General features: G+C 40.0%; 3 protein-coding genes across 3 annotated transcripts in view; 1 reads left to right on the forward strand and 2 right to left on the reverse strand.

Moving 5' to 3' along the window:
* The window catches only part of UTP20 (UTP20 small subunit processome component), a 63,453-nt gene extending 58,322 nt beyond the window's left edge, over positions 1 to 5,131 (forward strand). Inside the window, exons 56-62 of the mRNA XM_053944064.1 lie at positions 131 to 263; positions 1,336 to 1,535; positions 1,889 to 1,960; positions 2,326 to 2,592; positions 3,282 to 3,408; positions 4,241 to 4,386; positions 4,739 to 5,131. Of these exons, the coding sequence (XP_053800039.1) occupies positions 131 to 263; positions 1,336 to 1,535; positions 1,889 to 1,960; positions 2,326 to 2,592; positions 3,282 to 3,408; positions 4,241 to 4,386; positions 4,739 to 4,894 (1,101 nt within the window). The 3' untranslated portion in view covers positions 4,895 to 5,131. The remainder of the gene's footprint in view (positions 1 to 130; positions 264 to 1,335; positions 1,536 to 1,888; positions 1,961 to 2,325; positions 2,593 to 3,281; positions 3,409 to 4,240; positions 4,387 to 4,738) is intronic.
* A 433-nt stretch (positions 5,132 to 5,564) lies between these two features.
* Positions 5,565 to 11,783, reverse strand: ARL1 (ADP ribosylation factor like GTPase 1). Its single transcript, XM_053944067.1, has 6 exons — positions 11,498 to 11,783; positions 9,554 to 9,691; positions 8,158 to 8,239; positions 7,009 to 7,120; positions 6,124 to 6,302; positions 5,565 to 5,939 (listed from the first exon to the last, which is right to left on the reverse strand). Exons 1-6 carry the CDS (start codon positions 11,499 to 11,501, stop codon positions 5,909 to 5,911), a joined length of 546 nt encoding a protein of 181 aa, XP_053800042.1. The 5' UTR covers positions 11,502 to 11,783; the 3' UTR covers positions 5,565 to 5,908.
* Positions 11,784 to 12,285: 502 nt separating this feature from the next.
* The window catches only part of NUP205 (nucleoporin 205), a 45,757-nt gene continuing 31,328 nt past the window's right edge, over positions 12,286 to 26,714 (reverse strand). Inside the window, exons 29-43 of the mRNA XM_053944065.1 lie at positions 25,122 to 25,392; positions 24,582 to 24,680; positions 23,296 to 23,444; positions 22,400 to 22,591; positions 21,596 to 21,717; positions 20,368 to 20,506; positions 20,021 to 20,147; positions 19,008 to 19,084; positions 18,080 to 18,208; positions 17,412 to 17,538; positions 16,566 to 16,732; positions 16,038 to 16,161; positions 15,076 to 15,204; positions 14,291 to 14,364; positions 12,286 to 13,225 (exon numbers count right to left, since the gene is read on the reverse strand). Of these exons, the coding sequence (XP_053800040.1) occupies positions 13,073 to 13,225; positions 14,291 to 14,364; positions 15,076 to 15,204; positions 16,038 to 16,161; positions 16,566 to 16,732; positions 17,412 to 17,538; positions 18,080 to 18,208; positions 19,008 to 19,084; positions 20,021 to 20,147; positions 20,368 to 20,506; positions 21,596 to 21,717; positions 22,400 to 22,591; positions 23,296 to 23,444; positions 24,582 to 24,680; positions 25,122 to 25,392 (2,079 nt within the window). The 3' untranslated portion in view covers positions 12,286 to 13,072. The remainder of the gene's footprint in view (positions 13,226 to 14,290; positions 14,365 to 15,075; positions 15,205 to 16,037; positions 16,162 to 16,565; positions 16,733 to 17,411; positions 17,539 to 18,079; positions 18,209 to 19,007; positions 19,085 to 20,020; positions 20,148 to 20,367; positions 20,507 to 21,595; positions 21,718 to 22,399; positions 22,592 to 23,295; positions 23,445 to 24,581; positions 24,681 to 25,121; positions 25,393 to 26,714) is intronic.

Consider the following 26,714-nt stretch of genomic DNA (forward strand, 5'->3'; position numbering starts at 1 on the left):
ATGCTTCAGTGGAGGTGCTTCTGTTCTCTTTATATTGGGAATTGGGAGGATTCAGTCTTCTAGTTTTCTGAATGGTTGATATGCACTGTCCTCAGGTTCTCATAAGTATCTTTCTTGCTGATTTTATTAGATAAATGAAGAAGAAGAGGAGAGGGCTGCAGATAGGCTTCTGTTCAGCTTTCTTGTGCTGGTAAAAAAGCTAATCACAGAGTGCAACTTGATTCAGTTAACCAAGAACAGTGATGTTGTGAGCAGTATCTGGGGTAAGTATCATTCAGGAATTATTACAGCTGTGTTACAAGAAAAATTCTTTGTGTGCCTTGTGGTTTTTCACACCCTAGCATAAAAAACTGAACTTTATTATACAAGGTTTCCATTCTGCAAAATGCTAACAGACAGCAGTTACTGGGCAATAAAAGAGAAGTTGCTAATGGAAAAGGTTACATGGTTGATTAAAACAACACACCCTTTGTCTCAGTTGCTGGGAAGTACTTTCTATTACCCCTAGAGTAAATAGTGTGAAACTATTGCATGTTTCACCATCATTAAATTCTCTTGGATGAAAACACTGAGCTCTCCTGAGATTATGAGATTTCCTTGATCATACATACCAGCCAGAAAATGATGACACATGGTAATAGTGCTCTAAAAATTCTGTGTCTGTCAGGATGTGAAGACCTGGAAGTTACTTGATTCAAGTAATTTCCCTTTGTGTGAGATAATACAATATGAGGCTGGTTTTTTTTGCCATTTTGTTGCCCTTATTTTAACTGCTTCATTTGCTGCAATCAGCAGCTGATGTGGCTGGTTAGTGGCTTTGAAGAGTCCAGCCTACTAGGTGCCTTTAGTGAGATAGCAGAAAACCATTGTTATCCTGGATTTTGGTGATGGGCAGCTTTACAGGGGTGAGACAGGAGGGCAGCTCCATTTCTTCTCTGAAGCATCCTCAGCCTCTCTCCAGGGGTTTGATTTGACCATCAGCAGCAGGGCCAGCTGACACACAGCTGACACAAGTTTCACAGCAGCCAGTCCCCAGACATCATGGGCAGGTGAGCTGTGGCACTGAGTCCCTGAGGGGACCATAGTTGTTGCAGAGACATGACTTGCCTGATCACTGTGGAGACATTTAGCTGCCTGTAGGTTTTTGCTGCTCTCTGCTTTGGCTGGATTGAGTTGCTAGAAAGTCTTTTATTATGTTCTGAGCAGATGAACACAGTTCATTTCATTCACCTTTTTATTGCAGCATATGCTGTGGTAGTTGTTGGGAGTGACCTGGTTCTATTTTTGCTCTCAATGGACCATGTTCTTTGCTGAAAGAGGTTTTCTTTTCCCTAGATCATGTCCAGTCTCACCTGTGGTATCCTCATAGCTGGGTCTGGCTGACAGCCACTGAGATCTTTGGTTTGTTGTTTGCATCTTATAAGCCAGAAGATCTTGTCAACAAATGGAAGGAAAGAAAGTCAGGGAAGAGAAAAAAGACACCAGCAGAGCTGTCTGCATCCATAGTCTTCTTGACTGCTGAACTGGACAAAAAGGTAACGATGTCTGTACTACTCCTTCACTCTGCTCATGCCCATTCCCTGACTGGGACATAAAAATAGTTCATAGTTTGGCATGCATGTTTCTCGTTTAGTCACTTGTCTGCTGTCTAATCCTCATCACTTAAAGCATTTGAGGAGGTGTCTCTGCTGCTGGGAGGGGGCTTCTCTGGGGTCTTTTCTCAGCGGCACAAAAACATCCTTCCAGATTGTAAGATGTAGGCAGAAGTTATGTTGATCCTTTGGTCTCCCCTGGGAACTGCCTTTGGGGACTGCAAAATACTGCTTTGAGTCTCTGCTACCAGCTCCCTTCAGTGGAATCATTCCTTTCTCCTTTTTCATTTCCCCAGATGAAGGAACTTGCATTTGCATTCTGCCATCAGCTGCAGTCCAAGTTCCTGGATGTGTCTCTGAGTGAGCAGGTAAGGACAGGAGCCTGTCTGGGGCTGCAGGAGGGCACAGAGCAGGCCCTGGCACGTGAGGGATGTTGTGTCCTAGGTGGTGGCTCAGGGCATATACATAGTTCAGGGCTCGCTGCTCTCTGCTCAGGGCATCTGAGCAACTGTGAGCCTCTTGGGAGCCCAGAAAGTCCCCACTGTGGTGTCAGCCTACTGAGGGGTGTCAGGGACAGGAACGGGGAGCACTGTGCAGGGCAGGACTGGGGTCTCTTCCATTGCAGACTTCTGGGTCAGCAAGTTCCTCTGTCAGATCAAGTCTTGGCTCTTACATGCCCTGCTGCTTACAAAAGCAACCCAAAGTGACTGACTCCTCTGTTTCCACACTTCAGGTTATAAAGAATTTACTTTTTGTGGCCAAAGTTGTTTACTTGCTAGCCCCTGCCTCAGAAGAAGGTAAAGAAGCAGATGGAGAACTCAGGGGTGAAGTGGAAGAGCAGGAGGTCTCAGAGGATGAGAGAGATACTTCTGCTCAAGGAGAGGAAGAAAGAGAGGACACACAAGAGAAAGGCCAGCCAGCCACACTGCTGTGGTTAATGAAGAAGCTCTCTGTCATGGTGAAGAGAGAAGCAGCATATTCCCCTAAGGTCCCTTTAAAGGTAAGAACGGTGTTAGTCCCACTGCTTTTGATGAGGTGGGCACTTCTACAGGATAGTGTTGCTCTGGCTCTTTGCTTTCAGGGGACAAGGTGCAGAGGGTGCTGTGAGCTGGCACTCAAGCGAGAGTTAGTAGGTGCTGAAGAAACAAGCCTTTTCTTTTGGGGTTCTCAGGAAAGGCTTGTGCCAGTCTGGTTCTTGCTAATGCTTCCAGCCTCCTGGGGGGTGGTGGAAGAGTGGTAAGCCCCAAGGCACCAAGCTGAAGAGAACAGAGCAGTGTCTTTGAATGCCCAAGAGTGCTCATGCGGGCAGGGGAATGGCAGTATGGAGTAACTTGCTAGGACAAGGGAGGGGATGTGTGGGAGAGCATCACAAAAAGCACCGTGGTTCCCCATGGTGCTGAGTTAGCTTGAGTTTTTGTGTCTTCAGTTGCCTCAGTTGAGGACAGGGAGAACAAACCTGTTGTTCAAAATGTCAAAAGCTGCCAGCCCAGTCCCAGCTCACACAACAGGGGTTGTGTCTCTCTAAAGGCCTTGGATGCAGTAAGACCTTGAAACAGCAGTGAGTTTGTGACTCAGGTGTCTAAAACAACACCTGCTGTGTTGAACAGTGATACCTGGCCATAGAAGGTGTTAAGTTAGGAAGCTTGCTTCCAGCTTTCCTTACTTCATGTCCCATACACTTCTTTTCAGAGAAGCTGCATCTTTAAGTTCCTGGGAGCAATCTCAGTGGATCTGGGGCAAGACAGGATCAAGCCCTACCTTCCAACAATTCTCACTCCTCTGTACAGGGAGTTGAACAGCAACTATGCAGAGCAAGGTAAGGGATTTCTCTCACAAAGAGGAATGTGCTTCACAGCTATGCTCCAGTACAAACACTACCTGCCATTCCTTTTGTCTGTTGAGGCATTGCTACTGTAATCAGTGAATTTCACTTGCTTGCTGTTTAACCAAAATACCGGGAAGGGAGGAGAGTGTATGTCAGCTGAAATAGAAACCTGGAAATAGAAACCTGCATGTTCAAAGACTGGAATGAAGTTAGGCATGCTCCTGTGTCCAAGTGGGTAAAGCTTGAGCATGTGGTGTAGTGGGAAAAGTGTAGTACTCAAGGGTGGGCTCATGGTGCCAAGACTTAGAGAGTCCTTGCTGAGAGGAACTTGCAAGGACTGAGGGAAGTATTTGCCCTGCTCTCAGTTTTCCCTTAATACCTCTTTTTAGCCTTTTTTCACCCCCAGTATCTTTTTTTCCCCAGTGATTGCAGTTAATATATATTTCCATTAAATAGTGATTCCAACAATTAAGCCAGCCCTTGTTTTGCTTACCAAGGATTCTGACTGGAATCATCTTTATTTCCAACAAAGCCTAATTCACTAGAAGCCTAGTGGCTATATGTAGAAAGCCACTTGTAATTACCTTTGGGATGACTTCACCCTTCTAAAAATGTTTTTTGCTTCTCAGAAGCTTTTTTGTTTGTTTGCTGGTTGAAAAGCCACTCTCTGGGAAAGCTGGTGAAGCACCAGCAGATTTCACAGGCACCGGTTTGGACAAGGTTATCAGTGCAGCCATCCTTTATTAAAGAAAGAGGAATCCATTTTGTGTTCTTGGCTTTTGTTCCATATGCTGAAAAGATTAAGTCAATTTTGTTTTAACAGATCCAACACTAAAGAACCTTTCCCAAGAAATCATAGAACTTCTCAAGAAGTTAGTGGGGCTGGAGGCCTTTTCGCTGGCCTTTTCTTCTGTGCAAAAACAGGCCAACCAGAAGAGAGCAATGAGGAAAAAGCAGAGAGCTTTGCAGGTAAGATTCCACTTTCTCTTGAGAGAAAAAGAAACGGGGCTTCTCTAAAGGCTTGAGAGATGCCCAGGAAGGGGAGTTTGAGGAAGAACTTAATCTTTAATTAGGACAGTTTCATCAGTTCCTTTACAAAACTTGGAAGAAGCTGTCAATGACTGGCCTCTTGCACAGGTTCTGGTTGACAAGGGTAGTTTCCTGCTTACCTGAAGGGCAAAGCAGCCTGAACACCCTCAGTTTCAAGGACCCCAACACCTGGGTGTTGTCTTAGCAGCCACCAGTTTCTTAGGAAGTTCATGATTTTCACAGGGACTGCTGTTAGTTGTCAATGAACTAACAATGTACTGTTTTTCTTTAGACTGTAGCAAATCCTGACATTGCTGCAAGGAGGAAGCTGAAGAGACACAAGAATAAAGCAGAAACCAGGAAGAGAAAAATAGAATCCCTACGCCCTATGTACAAGGCCAAGCGACATCGAAGTAATGCACTAAAAGATTTGGCAATGGTGGAATGAAAAGGCTTTTCCTTCCTGGAGGATTAATTAATGCTGAGTTAAAGAACTAATTACTGTTTTTAAAAGTACTTGCATATTTCAATTGTATTTATTAATATTTTTATGTCGTTTTTCATCAAGGATCTTAAATAAAAACCTCTAAATTTCTTCCAAACCTGTATATTTACCAGAGCATGTACAGTTGAATGGGCAACAACTATGATATTTTGTATTAAATTTTACTTCATTTGTAAGAAATGGATTCTGTGATGACTGCATTCCTGCCTGTGAACACACTGGTCCCAGAGAGACAAGTCTGCCTCCTGACTTTGATTTGGCCTTCAGTTTCTGCAGCTATACTGAGCTACTTACCTGTCACTTCTGGCTAAGATGAGAGTGCAGGAACAACAGCTCATGAAGGTGGAAGTTAAATTCAAGTTACTGCCCTGGCACATCAGGGCAGTAGCGCGTGCTGAAGACTGGTTTTCCTTTCAGACACCCACTGAATGCCAGATTGGCAACCAGAGGTGCACTACTTGTGCTCTCTTGCTGTACTTCACTGTAACAGTGTGTCTGCACTGAAGGTGCACCTCTGCAGGTGTTCAGCTACGTGTCTGCTGGAACTGGCAGCACTTGGACTTGTTTCTGTAAAGGAAGCAGCCTCTAGCAAGCAACACACCACAACAACAAGTATAGCTGACAGTTCCAGATTTTATTAGTGTTCTATCTACACCAATATGCTGGCCACCAAAACCACCAAAGGAAGGGGGAATGACAAAAAAACCAACTTTCTCAGCTAGTAAGACTTTCATACAAATTAACATAAGTACATTCTTTAAACAAAAAGAAAGAAATGGAGTATCATAATGTACACATTCACTTATTTCAGTTTTACAATTGAAGAGAGGCATCCACATTACAGAAGTCAAATTCAAATCTGTTCTATTTACAAGAATCTGTGGCCTGAAAATACTTAACTGCAGAAAGGAGGATGCTGGCTATAGCTGACACTTCCTTGCACTGGTCAGTTTTGTATCACTGCCTGCTCTTCAAGGCTTCCACCAACCTAGGAAAAAGTGTAAGTCAGTTTACTGAAAAGTAATTTAAATTCTGCTGAAATACTTCCAGCATAAAAACAGTCAAAGTGGACTCTTTGACGTCAGACTATCTACAAATCCAGTCTTATTAAAAAAAAAAAAAAAAGTGTAAAATTAGGTATATGAATGAAGCATAACTAGACTGGTACTCACCATTCCATTGCTTCATCAAGCCCTGTGCCTTTAGTTGCAGAGGTTTTGAATATCTGCCATTTTCGGTCCTTCAAAGCTGGTAAGCCAAGGGCATTTGCCATTTCTGTGGGAGTCATGGCCTGTTCCATGTCCTGTTTATTTGCAAACACCACCAAAATGGCTTTCTTCAGCTCTTCTTCCTAAAAAAAAAGTGAAAATTGCGGAAGTTGTTGCAGAGACTTCTATGGAATTTATTTAAGGAGAGAAAACCTATATAATGAAAAAACGGACATATAATAAAAACTTCAGCAGCTCTCAATTATTTTTTTTGCTGATTTCTGTTCTGTAGAAAATTCTTCAGTGAAAGAATGGTGTTTATTTTCAATTCCAGTATGATACCCTATAGAAGCAGTTTCAAAACATGGCCAGTCCAAGTTACAAAACAAGCTGCTAGCTGGATTTAACAAGGCACATTAAATGAGCTTGCAGGTATTTTGGGCAGCAAGGCAAGAAAGAGAAAGAAAGTGTTGCTCAACTCATCTTACTTCTATTAGCTTGTTCTACATTTGTTCTTCAGCTTCAAAACATTGTAGGATACTAATTACTGTCAATCCTTCAGGGCTTGATCTTGCCACACTGCAGTACTGAGCAGCTGTCCATGGCAGGCAGGTAAATTTTCATATGACCACAAGGCTACATGAAATTAACTGTCCAGATAATGCTGCACAAACCCATGAAATACCCGCAGAGTATTCAGTACCTTTTCAGTCAGAAGTGCTGCATGGGCGAGCTTTACTTGGTTCACTGAATCAAATTTCATTTGATTTCATTTTCATTTACTCAAAAAAGAAGTTTTAATTTCCCAATTTGTTTTACTGATAATGACTGTGATCCTTGTTTTCTTACCTCTAACATAGCAACAAGCTCTGATTTCGAAGTGCCAATTCTGTCTCGATCACAGCTGTCCACTACATAAATGACAGCGTCTGTGTTTGAATAGTAACACCGCCAGTAGGGCCTGCAGAGGAGAGGGAAGTTCCAGTCATATCATTTGCATGTTAGCAGTTCTTTTTAGCTAGATAATTAAAAACAGATCACCCAGAGGAAGTAAAAAACTGTCTCTGGGGTGAAAGGCCCCAGGAAGCAAGTAGAAGATTTCTTCAAGAGGCTACAAAAATGAACAGATGGTACAAATACTCTCTGAGGCAGAACAAAAAAAAAAAAAAAAAAAAAACAAAAAAAAAAAAAAAAAAAAAACAAAAAAAACCCAAAAAACCCCAACCCAACCCAAAGCAAATAAAGAAGCAACTTGAAAAATAGGGAAAGAACAGACATGCTGGGGACAGATTTATTTGGGAATCAGACTGCAGGACATCAGGTCCATAACCGAGGGACAGGAAAGCAAAGAAAGTTTAAAAGACATAGACATCTTCATTACAGTCACCAAAGAAGGGTCACCAGAGAAATCTCAAATGACTAATTAATACAGGCAAGTAATTAACAAGGACCAAAACAAACCACCTTTTTCAGAATTATTGTACTGAAACTAAAAAGAGAAGGAACCTTTATCTCACTAACTGCACCTTCCTTACTAGCTAACTACACTGCACCTTGCTACTGAGCACTGAAAAAGGAATCACAAGGGGATCATACAGGAGGTCCTGTTAAGGACTCATTACTAAACTTGTGAAGCTTGCTAAAAAATTACCATCTATACCTAAATCCAACTTCACTGTTCTTAAGAATGCAAACCTAGGAAGTATCTTCTGGGTTTTTATCATCCCTTTCACTCTTTCTCAGAATGCTACTCAATTGCCTACTACACTAATAAATTTGTTTCTCAAAGCAAAACCAAATGCAAATGAAAACACTGGCTTGTTTTTTTTCCAATCTGTAGTGCATCACAGGTTTTACAAACTGAGTTCCATTAGATGAAAATGCTCTCCTGAGAATGGGCTTTTTAAACTTAAATAATTTTCAGAAATGCCCGCTGTGAGAATTCCAAGAACTTGGCACTTTTTATAGAAAGTTACTTGACTTTAAGAAATCTCTTACCTTATGCTTGTCTGTCCTCCTAAGTCCCAGACTTGAAATTTCAGATTCTTGTAGGTCACTGTCTCAACATTGAAGCCAATGGCTGAAACAAAGTTAAACAATTTTACTATTGGTGATTTTCCTGTTTTTCTGAAGAATATCACAGCACTCAGTTTAAGATTTTCAGACCTGAAAATTCTGAGTAGTTGCATAATGAAGCTCATGCCTTTTGAAAAGCTACCCCAACAAACATGACTCAAAATAATGCAGAAATATTTCTTTTGAACTAATAAAACCACATTGTAAACATATTGCAGATATTTGTAACAAATGCTAAGGTTGTTAAAAAACAGTAGTGTGTCTGAAATCATCAAAAGAAAAAGAGCAAGGGTTAAAGAACTGGCCTGCTGTGATAACCAAGTACACAACTGACAGCAGGAGAGCACTAAGGAATGTGTCCTTCTGTCCACCCAAGGTCTGCACTCTTTTAAGAGCCACAGCAGAACCAAAGCAAAACAAACTTCTTAGGAGAGGACTCAATACCAATGTCTGGAAGATGGCAACAAGGCTGCAGTATCATGTATGTCATTCCTTGTCCTGCCAGCCCAGAGAAGTGAACAGTGGGCACAGGCTGCTTAAAATTTATGGAGGCTGAAATAAGCAAAACCCTCAGGCAAAAAGATTATGCCCCAGCAAACTGCTGGCTTCTAAAAGGTAATAGAGTCCTGAGCAAAGTCAGATTCAGGAGGAACACAACAGACATGACAGGGACATAAAAAAGTCAAGCATCCCTTGTCCCTCATGTTACACAGAGTGATCATGGCCAGAACACTTGGGCACACACACTGGGTGGGTGTGGCTGCCTGAATGCCAAGAAAAGTGGTAAAATCACTTGCATTTTTTTTAAATAAGCATCATCTTCTCCCTTGAAACCTCACATTGAGTTTTGTTACATTTTCTACAGAATGTAAAGTTAAATTATCTTATTTCTTCTTCTCCATATTAAACAAAAGTGTTTATATAACCCTTGTCAAGAAAAAAAGGTACACCATCCTACATACAGCAACAATGACCTCTGAAGTTTACATAATAGTTATATTTGGAAACAAAAGAATTATACAGTCTACAGGTTATCATCTATTGAATGCTGACCTATCATGAATAGCCTGCGAAATCACGCTAACAATCTTGAGGTCAAACACTTTTTGCATTTTGCAAGGCAGCATAAAATATTCTTTTGCAATACTTTTATCCAAGAAAAGTTCTTAGATACAACAGTGCAAGGCTGCCACAACATAAGGTCCTTTTGTTTATGAAGGAGGCATGTAGTAAGTTCGGCTGGCAAAGTTTATGTGTCAGAGCTACAGGAAAATCACAGGCTCCAGGCAAATATTCTCCCTGTGGGCAGATTACTTACTTGGAATGGTGGTAACAACTTCTCCAACTTGTAACCTGTAGAGAATGGTTGTTTTTCCTGCTCCATCCAGCCCCAGGATGAGAATCCTCATCTCTCGAGTTCCAAACAAACTGGAAAAGATGGTGGAGAAAAAGCCCCCTACAAAAACCAGAAGAGAAAGACATTTCAATGTCAGCCAGCTCTCTGGAGGATACGTAAAGGCAAACAGACCGACCCCATTTCTTACTGGCCCACAAGATGTTTCTCTTTGGACAAGTCCAGGTTGTTGCCCAGATGGCTGTGTGTGCTCAACAACATCATGTCCTCCTGGTTCATGTTGCCATTTTATGATTTTATGGTAGCTCATTCCAGCAAATCACACTGCAGCAGCATCAAATCTCACTGCAGTTACAATTTTATTTTTTCCTTTTCTCTCATTTGCCAAAATATGAGTCATCATCTTTTTGGCTTGTATCAGACTACGTTTTCAGTGCCAGAGACTATACAAGGACCAAAGAAGCCTGAAAGAATTCAGAATCAGAAGATGTTTATGTCCTTCCACAGGACCATCCACTTCTTTTTTTCTTAAAATTAGGTATAAATCAGTAGGTACATATTAAATCAGTTCATTACAAACAGCAAAACTGCACCAAATCAAGTAGGTTAATGCTAAAGAGAAGTCTAGCAGCTGATCTTAAATGTCCTTCTCATTCTTTTTATCAAAACTGGCTTGCCCCATCATCTCATTTTTTCTCTAAATGCATGCAAAAGTACTTGTGGCCAGGCTAATATCTGATTTATGCCTACTAGATTTTTATTCATAAAAAGAATACTGATGTTCTAAGCCAGTAACAATTTTTTCCCAAAGGTTTTTATAACAAACATATCTAATGTTAAATAATAACTTTGTAAATACACTTAAAGCCTGCAAAAGGTAATGAAACATCCACCGACAACACTGACAACACTGATAAAGATATCAGAGACAAATTAAGAAGATTTGCAACCAAAATCTTACTGAAAGATGTTTGGATAAAAATTATTTCCTATGTTTGCCTGTCTAGGCATCTGCTTTTCCAGGGAAAGGAGGGAGCAAAGAACTTATACTTCAGAAGGAACTCAGACTGATAACAGGCTGCTTTATTTCTTCTAAGCCCATCCCACCACAGAAGCCATATATGCTACAGACCTGGAAAACAAGAAGGTTAAGGGACCATCAGTTGCCAGTCTGCACAGTGCTGCTCATGGCACCTCTTACTGCCAGACAGGCAAACAACCTTAAGAGAACTGAGCTGGAAAAAGGTATTTCAATAGAAACACAACTAGAAGGTTACCAGTAGTTGCATGGAGGACTAAAATGCAAAAATTCTTTCAGTCACTAACTTTGCTTGCCGCCAGACACCTCTCACTCCCTCTTTTTATATGCTACTGTGTATGCTTTTCCCACACTAAAACACTGCTGAAAGACCATCTGCAATAGGACAAGTTCACCTCAATCACTCAACCCTCAGATTCAGGGCCTCTCTGTAAAATACCCTCTACTTCATTTACTAGTCTGCAGGACCTGCTCCTCTAATCCGCTCCTTATCAGCAGCCCATTACAGACTTGATTCAGAGTTTAATTTTGCCAGGTGTCAGGAGTACAGAAGCCTGAGGATATGACCGAACACACCCTCCTGCCGCTGCTCGGACGCCTCGCCATCGCAAGGCAGCTCCGGCGGCCTCCGGGCGCTCCAGGGCCGGCTGCCCGGAACCGGCCCACGGCCAGGGCCCGGCCTGGGGGCAGGTGGGCACCGCCCAAGCGCGGCCCTCAGCCTCGGCCTCTCGCCGCCGGCGGGCAGGAGACCATCCCTCCCCGCGGGAGAGCTCAACACCGACCCGTCCGCCCTCCCCGCCTCCACGGCCGCCGGGAAGGGTCGTGATGGACGGGGCCCCTCGGGCAGCCGCTTCCCGCTCGCTCCTCACCCATGTTGAGCCGCTCCGCCGGCGCTCCGGCCCGCCCCGCTCCGCTGCCCTCGCCGCGCTGGCCCTGCCGCCGCCGCCCGGCTCCACGTCGAACGCCGCGGCGAGTAAACAAAGCGCTCCGCGCCTGCCGCCGTTTCGACACACGGAGCCCGGCTGCGCCCCCGGCGCGGAGAGAACGGTCCGGGAGCGGGACCCTCCCCGCGCCCTCCCTGGACACGCCCGGGCGGGAATCAGAGCGGGGAGAAAGGTTTGGAGAATAAAACCGCGGCCCCGGGACCAGCGCGTGACGAATCTGCGGCGGCGGGAGCGCGCGGCGGGCGCGGCCCGGCGGCGTCACCGGCCCGGGGCCTCCGCGCGGCCACCGAGAGCCGGGCGGCGAACGGGACCCTCCGGCCGCACAACAGACAGCTCGGAACCACGGCCTGCTTTAGGGCATTCCTCGGGGCCAGCACCCTTCTTGGATTAGAGATTGGTTCTCTCCGAGTGGTGGAGAAACAAGAAACATTCCCTGCTGGAAGTCAATAGTCAAAGTCCAGCTGCGTAGAACACTGATAACCAAGCTGCTCCTATGGATTAGCTAAGAGGCCTCACCTGACAGCCCCACTGTCATCATCCCTGCATAAAAATATGTCATCCATGTAATTAGGTTGTGCAGATAGGTAAATATCAAATAATAAAAAATGTGAACTATTACATAATGAAAACTCAGAGGAAGCAATGTACGAGGCACACATGAACTGGGCCATAAGCTCAGACTGAGTTAAGGGAAAAGTGCAACAGATCTCATGTCAATAATCAATGATTACGCTTTTTTAATAGCTTTTTTTACAGAAGATACAAGGATATATGAATGCCTCAGAGGAGAAGAATCTAATTATAGAACCAACCTATCATTCAAGATTACTGGCTTCCACCCCATGCACTTTATTCTGTCCTTATACTAGTGTTGCACCAAGAAAAGCACAAAACCTTTACTTCCCCAGCCACAAGAACTAAACCTATAGCAGTTACCTTCCATGACTTTTATCACTTTTCTCATTTAAACTTGTTCAAAGAGAAGCAGTTTGTACTTCTTTCACTACTTCTGAAAAAAAAAAACCAGGACGAGGAGGAGCAGAAATTAGCAGTTCACAGTACAAAATGAATATAAAACCCACACCACAGTAATCAGTCTGCAAGTGATGAAATGTGAACTCTATGGTTTCATTAAATCTCTGTGTGAAACAACACAGGAACAACACAGACAAAGATGTTTTAGTTTTCTCTGAAAGCATCAACAAATGTGGTATCATCACTGCTGCAGAACTTCCTGTTTCCTTGAGGCCTTCTATTAGAATTCTTTCTTGCTTGAAATTTTACGTTATTCATAATTCAGTCAAAAACAATCCTTTATTTTTTATGTCAAGTTGGGGGCAGTAGGAAAGAATACACAAAAATCATCCACAGGGATAAAAAAAAAGTAACAAAATAATTTTGGCAGTATTTAGAAAACGTTTGATCTATAAAATGCAATGATCTAGAAGGCCTGCCCTAATACACAGCTTCACTGGGCAAGCAGCATGTACCAAGTGTCTTTTAGGTCCTTGATATCCTTAGGAGACCACGGATACGTCTAATGAGAGCTTGAATAAAGGTGTACCGCGAGCGAATCTTGGAATATAAACCTTCGATGTCCAGGAGCTTCTTCTGCAGAGATTCACCAAAGCTGTTTGTGGCTTCTATCTGAAGCTGAGGAACAGAGATTTGATGCAGTCATCAGTATAAAATCTTTTCTTCCTGAAATGCCAGCTTGTTATCCGCTGCCTGTCAACCCCTTCACTATGATTTATTCTCTGACCTGCTTTCCCAAGAATGGGTTTTTCTGACTTCTCTAATAAGTACTACTTATTCTGTTTTAGGAATTATTGGTTATAATTCAGCTTCTTCACTCAGAGTACTACAAACACATCTTCCAATTAAAATTTTCCTAGTCCTTTAAGGACTCTAGAGAGTCCGTGTGCACCAACAACATTTTTTCATTAATGCGTATGTGAAGAGTCACTGAATTAACTATATTTTAAGTATTTTACCAAGATGATACTGTATACTTTACTTTTGGACAAACAAAATAAATGATAGATGCCTCATCACAAAACACACAGCAACTTTTCTAACAATTCTTTATCTTATAAAGGTACTTGATACTGCAGTTTTGAAGAACAGTTTTTTTCTGCATAGTCACAGAAATGTCAGTGGGATTTATTAATATCTTTTTTCCTGCCACTTCTGCATCAAATTTACACAAACTATTTTATTTCTGTGCAAGTGGAAATTACTTCTATTCTACCATCCACATTTTATAGTCTCCTCAGTTCCTGTCACCCTTTTAATCTCATTTCTCTATAGCCTGGCTGAAGCTGACCTATAGCAAACAGTTTGATCACAGAAAATTTAAAAACTTGCCCTCATATTGCAGATCTTTCAAGTATATCTGGTGTTTTTGGAAAGCTGTTATTACAAAACACTCTTTGACTGGTAAGAGAAAAAGAATGATTCTTTTCTAAGTATAGCTCATTTTTTACTTAACTCTTCATATTAAGATTCAAAGGTATGTGCACAGCAGCAAAAGTGCCACCTGTTTCACAATATTTTCCAAAACAATTTTGTACTGCTTCACTAATCCTAAAAGAAGTTCTATGCTGTTTGTGTTACTGCAGGTTGTTCAGAAGTGGGAAAACAACAGTCAGACTGCTTCTAATAGCTTCAGGGTAGCCAGGAGCATTCTGTACCCTGCAGCAGACTGTCACGTCTCACCTGGTCTATATCGTGCTGGCTCACTCGATTCAGTCCACTACTGAAATCCAAGCTTGGCTCTGAACCAAAGGAATCTGGCAATAGAAAACAAGATGTTAATATAGTGTGGAGCAGCCAACACAATCTCTGTATCAAGTCGTATAACAAATTTAAAACAGTGTTCCAATTTGATCCAAAAGTAAACTTATGCATTAGAAATTACACTATTTTTTTTACTTAAATGATTTGGAGAAAATACATAAAGAGTGAGTCATAAATAATTTTGATCACACAACATGGCACTTTAAGCAAGACTCTTCCGCAAATCCATTCTCCCTGATTTCCTTCCATTTCTTTCTTTTGTAAAAGATGAAATTCAACAAACTTAAAATCCTCTGGTGAAACAATGGTGGCTATAATTCTAAACATACTTTTAAAACCACCAATATTAACTTTATTTCATAATTTCATCTAAGAATATACTGAAATATTTTCCTATAAACTATTTTGGATCACTTATCTGATTGTATTAGCTGAACTTCAGTTAGTTTGAAGAGCAGAAATAAAAAAAAAATAGTTACTTTTACTTTCCTTTGGAGATTATGTGTAATACACAAAACCCAGAAGTCTGTTTGTAAACAATATCAGTATTGCCAATTCTCCGGCGGAATAGCCAAAGGTGTGCAAAATCCAAACATAATCTCTTTTATTAAATACAAAAAGTAAAATATTAATAGTAGGAAATCAGTTTTAAAGCTAATCATAAGAAGTTATTCAAAGGCATTTTGATGCTTGAGAAATTTTACCTTGCAGCCTTCCTTTCTTAAATGACATCCTAGAGGACAGCAGTGGGTCTTGGGAGTCAGTTGGGGTGCAGTGCAGTAGGTAGTGTTCCAGATGGCGCCAAAGAATGAAGAGACATATTTCTATGATATCTGCAGACACATCTCAGTGAAGGACTCCAATTTGTCTTTGGATTGTACATTTATTGTATGAACATATTTACACACTTGGAAACAGCTGAAGATGCCAGCTCAACCACCTATCACCTCCTTCACTGCCACAGCCCAGTGATGGATCGCTCACACTCACTGTCCTCATCACCCTGCAGAGCCTCAATCCAGCCCTCAGGAGGAGAGCAGAGTATGGATTGCTCATGTGGTTTGTAAAGGCACCTCAACTGCACACAGTAAAATAAAGCTGAGGTTATACAGCCAGGCATGGCAGTAACATCTTAGGTGACAACAGCGAAGCATGCAAGAGCACATCTTTCCCAAGGGTGGTTGCAGAGGAAAATTCTGATCTGTTGAAGACAATTCTTTTGTGCATGACTGGTTATTTCCATAGAATTACTGGTGTTTATGAGATTTAGGTTTATGCAAGGTTGGCTTTAAGACTACAAATTCCTATTATGACAGGCACATCAAAATTATTTTTCAAAGTATTTCTTCCACCACACTTGGACATGTGTGAATGTTTATGGGGCCTGGACATAAAATTGAAGAGCTGGGCTGTAACAATTCCTTTATTAGCATATTGCAGGAAGTCCTAGCTGGGTTTCAAAATGGGAATTACTAACTTGAAAATCCTTACATCCTGACAGTAGCAGAGCAATACCCTCATAACTTAATTGCCAGTATTTCAGATTTACTTTTTGCAAAGAATTTTTGTTCGAAGTCGTCAGAAATCCAGGTAAAAAAACCCTGTTTCTATCTCTCTGCTTTTCTGGATCATCTCCTTGAGGATCATTTCAATTTTAGAAGGATACAGGAACATAGGGAGAGTAACTTGGCTCGGTTATTTATTAGTTTCACCAGGCGCCGCCTTGCCAATATGTATTTTTGGGAAGTGGAAATCTTGTCAACCCCTGCTGGCATAACTGACTGACACAACTGTGATGGGAAGAGAAAAAACAGAAAGACAGTAGCAAATTATAGAATATCAAAAGAAATAAGCAAATAAGGTTACTTACTAATATGTAGAACTTTCTTCTAAGCTACTATTTCTTTACAACCTTGCTCTATTTTGAATTTGCATAACCTTGCTGACCAAAAAATGGAAAAAACGAAACCCATCTCCAAGCAACTATAATGAAAGTCACAACTTTTACAAAGTTAAGCCAAATATTTTCCCTAAAATTTTAGATCATTCGTTCTATGGACCCCCTTCACCAAGAGCAGAAAAGAATATGCACAAGAAGTGGAACTACTTGCTTATCAAATATGCTTTGGAGCCTTTGTTACAGCTGTGTTCAAGTTACTACAATACAGAACTACAGAGTCAGAAGAAAAATTACCTCTTTTATTTCATCTGGTGGCAGTTGCTCCACATTTTGCAGTTTGTTAACATTCTGACGATGGCTGTCATAGTAACTGAAGAAATCACTAGTGCTCTGTTTCAGAAGGTAAACAATAATGCCCAGGCCAGGCAAGTGCCAATATGGGACCACTGGTGTTTGTGTATCTAGACAAGATGTTGAAGATAAGAAAACAAAACTAAAAAACCCCAAGAAATCAATAAACTATGCTCTCTGTCAATAACCTAGTGAAATACAGGAAAACACTGGCAAGTATATTTTGCACTTGTGTCAGAAGTAACATAAATGTAAGTCTGGGCAAAAAGTTCTGTGACTGCAGTACTAAAAGACAGTCAGCCTAATGCAGTACTGAGTACAAAATGTGAAATGCAATTAGATTAGAAGACATTATTTTAGCCATTCAACTGCATAATAATACACTGTAAACTCTTGCTATGTGTTGCAATAGAGCTCCAATCAGCATCAAAGCACATCTCACATGTCATAAATGAGGTCCCAGTTTAAAATAATGTAATCCAGCACAGATGCTGAAATCTGATCTTGACTTTCCCCTGTCTTGTGCTATTTATTTACACGCACGTATTTCTTTACTGACATATATTTCTGAGGCTGTGGATGAAAAATCAATTTGTTTTAACTAGGATTAGTTTCCTGATTTGGCAAGGTTGAACAAGCATGGATTCTAGAATGAGAGAGTGAGCAGCCACAGTATTGGCATAAAGTGACTTAAACAGTATGTGAAACTACAGCCTCTGGTTCACTATTTTCTTGTAGCCCAAATGTCACACTGTTCAGGCTCATAAAAAAGCAAGTCAAAAATCTCACCCTGCCGAGGCCCATCTCGGTTGGTTGACTCTGATAGGCTGGGAGTAAACAGACAAACAGTGTGCTGGAAACTGGGGGCACTTTGCAACATCAGTGACTCACAGTATTCCATCACGTTGGCACAGACCTGCCAACAAAGGAAAGAAAAAAGACAGCATGTCAATTACAGTATGTACAGGCTTTGAAGCATTAAATTTTACATGGACAAATGTCAGTGAACAACATGCTTTGCTCCTCTCTTCTCACCAGAATGTGATGGTTCTATTTTCTCATCAGTTACAAACTCTCTTCTACTGCAAGTCTGGGACTTGCAACTTTGCCTCCTTCCCAAACCTGCTAGCTAAAATTTCTGGACAATTTTAGGTCCCCTTTGGCTTTAAGTTAGTGTTAGCCATTGCCCTCTATACACAGCTTTCATTTTGAACATTTCTGATCAATTTAAGCCTTTAAAATTCAAGAGTTTGTATGCAAAACAATAAAGGTTTCTAATGCAAATGTGAGTAAATACATTTTCAAGGATTACTTTAAATAAAATATGGACTCCTACACCACACTAAAACCAGTGTAGAGCATTACCACTATCATATGAAATTATGATAACCAAACAAATCTGCACAGCAGGTAAAATGTTGAGACTGAAGCTTCTGGTATCTCTGGTATCTGGATACCTGTTGCATGGCCAACTCAATTTCATCCCTCTTGTTCACTCTGTCTCCTGCTACGTTATCATCTTGCAGCTTGAACTGACGCAGCCTGTCTGATCCTCCAAACCGACTCAGAAGTCCTAAGCACTGGCGCTGCCGTAAGAAATGAACATTTAAATTACCATCTCAACAAATTAGGTGCACGATTCTTTTCACTTAAGTGATACATGTCCCTTAAAACCCAGTATTAAAAAAGCAATGCAGATAAAACTTCTAGCACTTTGTAAACAAAATTTAAGTTTTTAGTGTATTAACTTACCTTGATTTAATATGGAAATTAATTGCACCCTAAAACACTGCCAATGAGAAATGAGTGCAATTCACAAGTGCACAACTTTTCTTGTGTCTCTTGCAGACTATTATACAGAATACTATCAATGACATTTTAGGTTTACCCATTCCCACACCTAAAACACCTTTACCTATATAGACAAACAAAATCTGAAGTCCGGTAAAAGCAGAGTACAAAAACTAATTCAGTAACAAATAAATTAATCACTAGCATGTCTGATACACCAAATTGTTGAGCTGGAGACATGCTTGTGGCCAAAGTGGTAACAAACTGTTTCTGCATTACTTCACATGTTTTGGTGTTGGCTTCAAATTTTTCTCTTCACGTAAGTCCTAAGGTAGGAAGGGAAACACAGTCCCTGATGCAAGCCTGATGTTGCCAAATGTTATCTCTTCTACTGGACAGGGAAGTGTGGAGAGACACCAAAAAACAGACCATCAAAACCCCATCCCACTCCCACAAAAAAAACCTCACACATTCTTCTTGATGCTGGAAAACATCTCTTTCCCAACTGCTACTATTCAAAGTAGAAAAACAGGAAGAAACACATCTGAATAACCAATTCTAAAAGGACATGGGTTAAATATATTACTTAATTACCTGAAATCGCCCTATGTGTCCTTGTAGCTCCATCTGTGTCCCTTCATTAACATCCATGTCCAGCTCATTTAGCACTCCTGATAAAAGATACAGCCATTAAGTAACAGTTTGTTTGGGGTTTTTTTTTAACAGATTTATGCATTGTATACATTTAAATGTAACCATTGATCAGAAATATTTCAGCCAAACATTCAACTTGTATTTTGCATATTTTTTGAGCAAAATATTCAGATATGAATGCAGCTACCAGGAGACCCATGACAGCATGTGGCTTACTGTTCTGGTAAGTAATCAAATGGAGGCAAGGAGGAAGGGAGGCTGGCATGGAAATTACAGCTGTTGTGCAAAGTTCTGTATACTGCAAGAAAAGAAGTACTTGGGCTAAACCTACATCTCTGTACTCCTTTCTACTGTAGTCAGACATCTCTCCTGAACAAAGAAAACCATTAAATCAAAACAGAGAAGTTATTTTGAACTGCTAAGCATGCGGAAGAAACCACTATATCCATCACAATTGTTATTAGCCCTTTGCAAAGGTAAGTCACCCAAGAGAAATGGCAGTATGCTAATCTGCCGTGCTTCCCCCTGGGAAACTTGGTATTTTAAATAAATAAAAAACAAGAAGACACTAAAAAACATGGGCGTGCAAACAATTTTCAATCTTAATTTCCTCTGTTACAGAGCTTATTGAATAAAAATTGTTTTTTTAAGATACCAGAGACACTTTGAGCACTTCTATTTGTAAGTCACCTCCAAGACAAAAAGTACTTAGTGTGAGGTAACATGATGAAAAGAAAATGGGAAGTCAGCTACATATGGGTAAGAGCACTATGTCTACTGCATATTTACTTCAAGAAAATTATTTAACATTTCTTTATTTTTCTCAGAGCTCTACATGTCAAAAAAAAATTGTATTGCCATGGATATTCTCTTCTGTCTTGCTGTTTCTTTACAGAAAACAAAGCCTGATATCCTTGCAAATGGTGCTGAGACTTCAAAACTGTAGTTCCTACCAGGCAATGCTGCCTTGCTGATTATTCCTGTCAGGGAGGCCAGCTCCTGGAGAGATCCAACACTTACATCTTGACACCTCAGGATTGCCTGGATAGTATCTGAATGAGAAATTAGGAACTGCAAAACCTGCACCACAAGAAAAAAAGAGAAAATATGATTGACTCAGAATTTAATGGCAAGCAGAGAGGAAACAATGCTTCTGAAGAACTTCAAAAGACCTTGTGTAGCAGTGAGGATAGGATTAAAAAAAACAAACAAACAAAAAAACTTACTATCAGAGCAAAGGCACATATAATTTCTTTGAATGAGCAATAGTAGTGATACTCAAGCATGTTTTGGAACTTACCTGTCCCGCAGCTTGCAAGTGTTGTGCCATGCTGGATGTGAGGATCACTTGGCACAGCTGAAGAGCTGGAAGAAGAATCTGGCGGTAACGTTCCACTGGAGCAGGAATGAAGACTGGGGGATCTCTCATTGCATACATTCTTAGAAGGTTTAAAAAGAAGGGAGGGGGAAAAAAAAGATAAGGAGTGCAAGAAGAGTAAAGTTCACTAGTGAGGCAAAGCCTCAGCCTACAATCACTCAAGAACCTAAAACCATTTATATTTCAATAAGGTGTCTAGACCTAAACTGACTTTATATTGGAAAAGCAACACATTTATGATACACAGCTGCTGCCAGACGTTTTCTTTAAGCAGGGAAAATTACTTCTTTGTATTATGCTAGATTAAACCAGATAACTTTGTTGCAGAAATATGATACCTGCTTCCTGATATACAAAACTTTTAGGAAGAGTTGTGCTTAATTCTAAAGCAACTGTTAAATACAATCCTCCACAAATGTCCTGTAGGTTTTATACAATCTTATCATGTCTAATTGGAACTTTCAAATAGTATATACCTTGCCTAAATCTTAAATTTTTCCAAAGTGTTTGAATTCTCAGTGTGTCACTAAGAACTGTAAGTTTAAAACAAGGACCAAGTCCAAATCAGTCCAGGTAATTTCCCCTAAATATGGAATTTCCTTCTCTGAGATCTTCTCTCAATCACCTCACAATGACTAACATGGCATGAAACTTGCCAAGTGGTACATCAAGAAACTTGCCAAGCAATATATAACTGTGAATATTTTTTTTTAAAACATATCATAAAATATTCCTGAAATGGCATTTAATTCACTGCTCTCTCAATGCTTTATGGTGGAGGACAAACTCTGCACTTCACCAACTGCAAAGCCCCCAAAATAAGTCTACAGTGTAAGCTGTTTGTCAAACATTACAGTATAAATTATTTAACAATAATACATTAATCATTTTTATCCGAGATACCAAATAAATTTTTTGTAGTCTAAGTAATTAGCATGCAAGTACAACTTCATATCAACATCTGAAATTTTCCTCTCAATGAAAGGTAGCTTTAAACTGAACTGATAGGTTTAAGAAATATACACACAAAGACTAAACACACAAAAATTCAATTTATAGCCTCAAAAATCATGAGGCTATAAAAAGACATGATGTGCTTCCAGGAAGACTGTGCTATGGTTTCATCATCAGCCAGGGAAGCAACACTTACCCCTGATGGTCTGTTTCAGGTCGCATGTCATACACGAGGCACTGTGCCAGCCGCACAATCACACCAGACCGCAACAGCTCTAACGCACCTTGCTGACTTTTGGCTACTCGAGTGAGGAATGCCTACACAAGAGCAGAGAAGGTTAAGTTTTGGAGATGCACAATGAGACCTATAGTGTCTACTTTCTCACTTGATTTTAACATCATTTCAAATATATTATTTTAGTAAAATATACTTAAGGAATACCTTCAGGGCAAGTAGCTCTGAAGGGTGGCAGGAGCCCCAAGCAAGAGCTTGTGAACTGCCCACCCTTTGCAAAACAAAGGGCACCAGGGATATGGGGCACCAGCCAGAGGACCGGACACTCAGAGACACGGCAGGAGAAAAGGACTCAGCTGGAAGACCCCAGACTGACTCACAGAGACTGTTGAGAGTATAAAAACCCTGGGGTTCCTTTGTTCAGAGTCCCTCCTCAGAGGCACCAGCTCAAGCTGTCTGAGACTGCCCTGGGAAACCTGGGGTCAAACCAGTAAGGAAACCTGGTCTGAATGTGTGAGTGTGGTGAGGGTGAAGTGGGGCACCCATCGGTCACTGGATCCGCTCACTAAAAAGGGACTTTGATTTCAGCAGTTAAAATCTCTGGTGGGGCAAGTGTGACTGCCAGAGTGCTCTTGAATGGTCAGACAGGAAAGCTTCCTTAACAATATCTCTGAGTACAATCAATGCAAAGTGTAGACAAACAACTTTAACTAAAAAGTAAAATTAAAAAATGAACACTGTAACACAAAATAATTTCTAAATTACCATTTTGGACTCATAGGTGTACAGTGCCTTAAGCAAAGGGGGCTGAGGTGTGAGCAAGCTCTGAAGAGCCAGATCATCATCTGCCAGGCTATCCACAAGCACCTTCAGGTAGCCACTATTCGAGAGATACAACAGCCACTGCTGCTGCTTGTCTACTGAAACAATGTGATCAAGTAAAGCCAATGCCAGCATCTGGGATGAGGGAAGAAAATCAAACAAATGAAAACAGAATTAAACCTATAACATCAATGAGATTTTTAATAAATAAATCACCTAGAAATGTGAAATGCTAAGCAGTTTCTTCTAACAGCTTCTTCTAAGCAGAATGCATTTCTTCACTACAACTGCAATGTTTTATGTGAAAAATATTTTTAGATTTCTTGACACTAGTATAGTATGAGCCAATTACCATTCTCTATTATTCTTTTAAAAAACATTACAGATATTGTTGACCAATAACTAAGGCAAAATATTTTAATAAACTATTGCCTCAAGCACGATTACTATTTAGAACTAGTTTGCCTTCTGACTAGATTCTCTGCTACTGGCTACTATCAGAAATTACTTTGTCATGAAGGCACATCTTCCCAAGTTAAGTCCATGACTTAAAAATACTAACAAATAACTGTCACAGAGGTCCCTACCTACATCTTTTGCAGCAGAGGTTTCTACTCTTATTTTTAAACAATAGGACACACAGCCTTGTTGAGAAAAAAATATGCATGTATGGTTCTACTTTCAGCAGCTTGAAGTATGAGTGGGAGGACAGAAACATGAAACAGATCCAGTATCTACAGAAATGTTCTAGTTCTACCTCATTAAACTTCCCATCTCTGCACAGATGATGTTCTTTAAAACAAACAGAACAGTAATTTTAAAAGAAGAGATTCATCTACCCGGCCTATCTCATGGCCATCACAAGCATCACGACAGACCACCTCCATCAGAGCTGCCCCATAACTCTCAATAGTTGCCATGTTTTCCCGTTGCAATTTACTAAACATATCTTCAGGAGCTGTCAAATGTTCCCACATAGTTTTTTTAGCTGTAAAAAGCAAATAAAACAAAAAATTAAAACATTCAAAGATAGGCATCTTAGCATTAACTTAGCTACATTCTTCAGGGCATTCTCTCTACACCTTGCAACAAAAATGCCCCGAACAATGGTCAAGGGTTTTTACATGAACTGCAAATGTTCTACAAGTCCATCCTTCCTTGAATATCACACAGACCAGCCAGAGTGTGGAAAAAGTGTGGACCTGTATACATACATGACCCTTGTAAATAGTCTGCTTAAAATAATTCAAATGTTCAGTACTTGTTACGTAGATAAACTCATAGGCCTAAAACTGGAAAGTGTTCAAGGCCAGGTTGGATGAGGCTTTGAGCAACTTAGTCTGGTGTCCCTGCCCATGGCAGGGGATTAGAATGAGATCATTTTAAAGGTCCCTTCAAATCCAAATCATCCCAGGATTTTACGAACTTTCAACTGGGACCAAAGCATTCAGTGTGAGCTAAGTTAACAATGTAACTTAACTGGGAGAGAATGAAACCAAAGTCAGTCATACACTTCAAAGGGGTCATAACAAATTCATTGTTTGTCTTTTTTCTTTTACTACTGTAGCTCAAAACACAGCTCAAGTAAAAGTCTGCATGCAGGTAACTAGCCCCAAGATTTCTTCTCAATTCTTGTCTAAGTAATTATTAGAAACACTAACAACTCAAATATTTTAGCCATTCACAGAGAGAATGTGATATTTACCATAAGCACTCAAGGATAAATAGCAACTGTGGTTGGCTTATTTTTTACTTTTTTTTTTGGGAGGGGATGATGGTGTGGTGTATGTGAGGCTTTTGTGTTTGCTTCCCCCGTAGGGGGATCTTCAGACAAAGGAAAAGAAAGGGTATGAAATTATAAACCAACCTTGGAGTTTGTTTTGAGGTTTTTTGTGTGTTGCACTTTTTTTGCTTTGGAATTTATTTTGGGTTTTTTTTTAAATAGGATCACTATAGTATGAGTGTACATAAAGATGTGAAGACATAAGCAACTTATTTCAGAGGCTCTTAGAGCAAGATGTTTTCCATCTATTTCCAGAAGACAACTCAGCATGCAGAAACTGTACCCTCCAGGGTTTAATAGCAACTTTTTTTCTGCTCTTTTCCAAATACACTTGGACCATACCTGCTTCTAAAGTGTCTGGTTCATCTGGTCTCTGGGCAATCTGCAAATAATAAAGCAGTGATCCATAAAGGTGCGTCCTCACTCTCTGGAAGCCACCACCTGTTAACAAGAAACATTCACAATTAAAACCAAACAAATGTAAATTCCTTAACACTATCTTCCACTGGCACTTCATTTAACTTTCCTATGGCAGTGCTGGCAGAAATAATAAAACAACTAGATTCCTTAAGGTGAAGTTCTACTGTTTGCATAGAAGTGTATTTATGAGTAAATTCAGCAAGTTTATGCTGTTCCAAAAGAATGAAAATATTAAATTCTCCTTATAGTCATTTACATATCTCTCTTCTGTTTGTTGTTCAGATTGTTTTTTTAAAGTGTTTGCTAATTTTTTTTTGTTATTAACATCACATCTATACTAATCATGTAAGATCCACCTGACTGTAACAAAAATCTTCACTGCAGTATCTCAAAGCAGCTCAGCCCATCTTTTTACTCTTGGCAGTTGGAATTCACGTACACACCCTGCAGAAGCCAACACACCTGTTTTCAAAATGAAATCCAGCAGCTTTTTTAAGATGATGTGGAGGGAGGAGTCACCAACAGAAGCAAAACCCATGGATATGCTCTCAGAGCCAGGTGATGAGGTAAAAGAACCATCCAGCATCAAGACATATTGGGACTGTCCTGCCATAGAGAGTGCAAGTGGCTGTTTCTGCTCCGTTTTCACAGACTGGCTCAGGTGGGCAGTCAGGGTGAACACAGCCCCTGCTACCACTGGCATCAACTCCTGAGCTGCATCATCATCAAGGATCTCAATACAGAAGTAGAAAGACAAAAAAAAAAGGCAAAAGAGAAAAAAAATGTTTATAAGAGTGTCTGATTTCATGAGTTATTAAATTAATTAAAGTAATTAAATTAGCCTCTCACAACTATTTAATTTATTATGCTTAAGGATTTCATTAACATGACAGTATTTAAAACACATCAAAATAAGTAATGTCAGAAACTTGTTTAGAAACCTGAGTTGAACATATTTTAATTGAGAAGACCATTAGCCTTCTGGATTTTTTTACATAAATCACAGGCAGGCTGATAATCAAATCTGGATGGCAGAAAGGGAAGAAATGTGCTGACATTTGAGATGCTTTATTAGTAAAAGATTTAAATCTAAGCTAGGGAAAGAATAACTGCTATCTGCTTTGCTATACAGCTATTTTATTACCATTAAAAATGTGAAGGTACTACTTAAAAAACCCAAAGGGTTGAGCATCAAAGAAGCATTAAGAAATGTGGAAAAACACTAACAAGAAGTTGGCATGCATTGTTTTTGTTCACTCCATTATTTGGAAGGTAAATCTGGTATCTTTATCACTAATACTGAAGGAGCTTTCCTTTTAAGCAATATAGTAATTTTGAACAGTAGTTCAATTATTTTCAATAGACAGTAACAATTTTTTCTCAACTTCACAAAAGTCTTCTCCAAATTGTTACAGAAAATTAAGAGTCTGGAATTTCCTCTTTGTAAAGATTTTAGGAAAGAAATTTCTTCAGCTAGTGAAGGCCTTCCTTGTTTCCTGTTTTTTTTTAATTCAGTTCAAATAAAAAACAAAACCAGCACTCCACTAAAAATAGGTAATTTTTAGGTAATGCCTACAGAAAAAATAATGGTAGTAACAAAAACAAAACACAAAAAGGTTTACTTTTTTCCTTGAAAAGATAGAACATTTTTATATATATATTTCTCGAAACAAAACTCTATTAATTACAACTACAAACCACATAACTCTCACAATAAAGTAAAAAAAAATAATAATGCCCCAGCAGACTAAAAAATCTTTCATTAAATTTTGCCTTTTAGAATGGAAGGGTCAGTAGTAATTGTCTAGTCTGTCTCAAAAATTATTACTATATCTCAGCAGTAAAACACCTAGATTTTTAAGACAAACTCTCATACTTCCAAAAGCCCTTCTAATTGTAAAATCTTTCATTTTTCTACTATGAAGCTTCATTCAACTCTTTAATTTTTCAAAAGCAGTAGCAGTAGGATTTGCAGTGAGTCATCTAAATGCAGTAAATTAGCAAATGCAGCAGTTTGTTTTCAGCCTTTAATAAGTTCTTTGTTTCTCATCAAAG

Source organism: Vidua chalybeata, chromosome 5 (assembly GCF_026979565.1).
Source record: "Vidua chalybeata isolate OUT-0048 chromosome 5, bVidCha1 merged haplotype, whole genome shotgun sequence".
Classification (NCBI taxonomy): domain Eukaryota; kingdom Metazoa; phylum Chordata; class Aves; order Passeriformes; family Viduidae; genus Vidua; species Vidua chalybeata.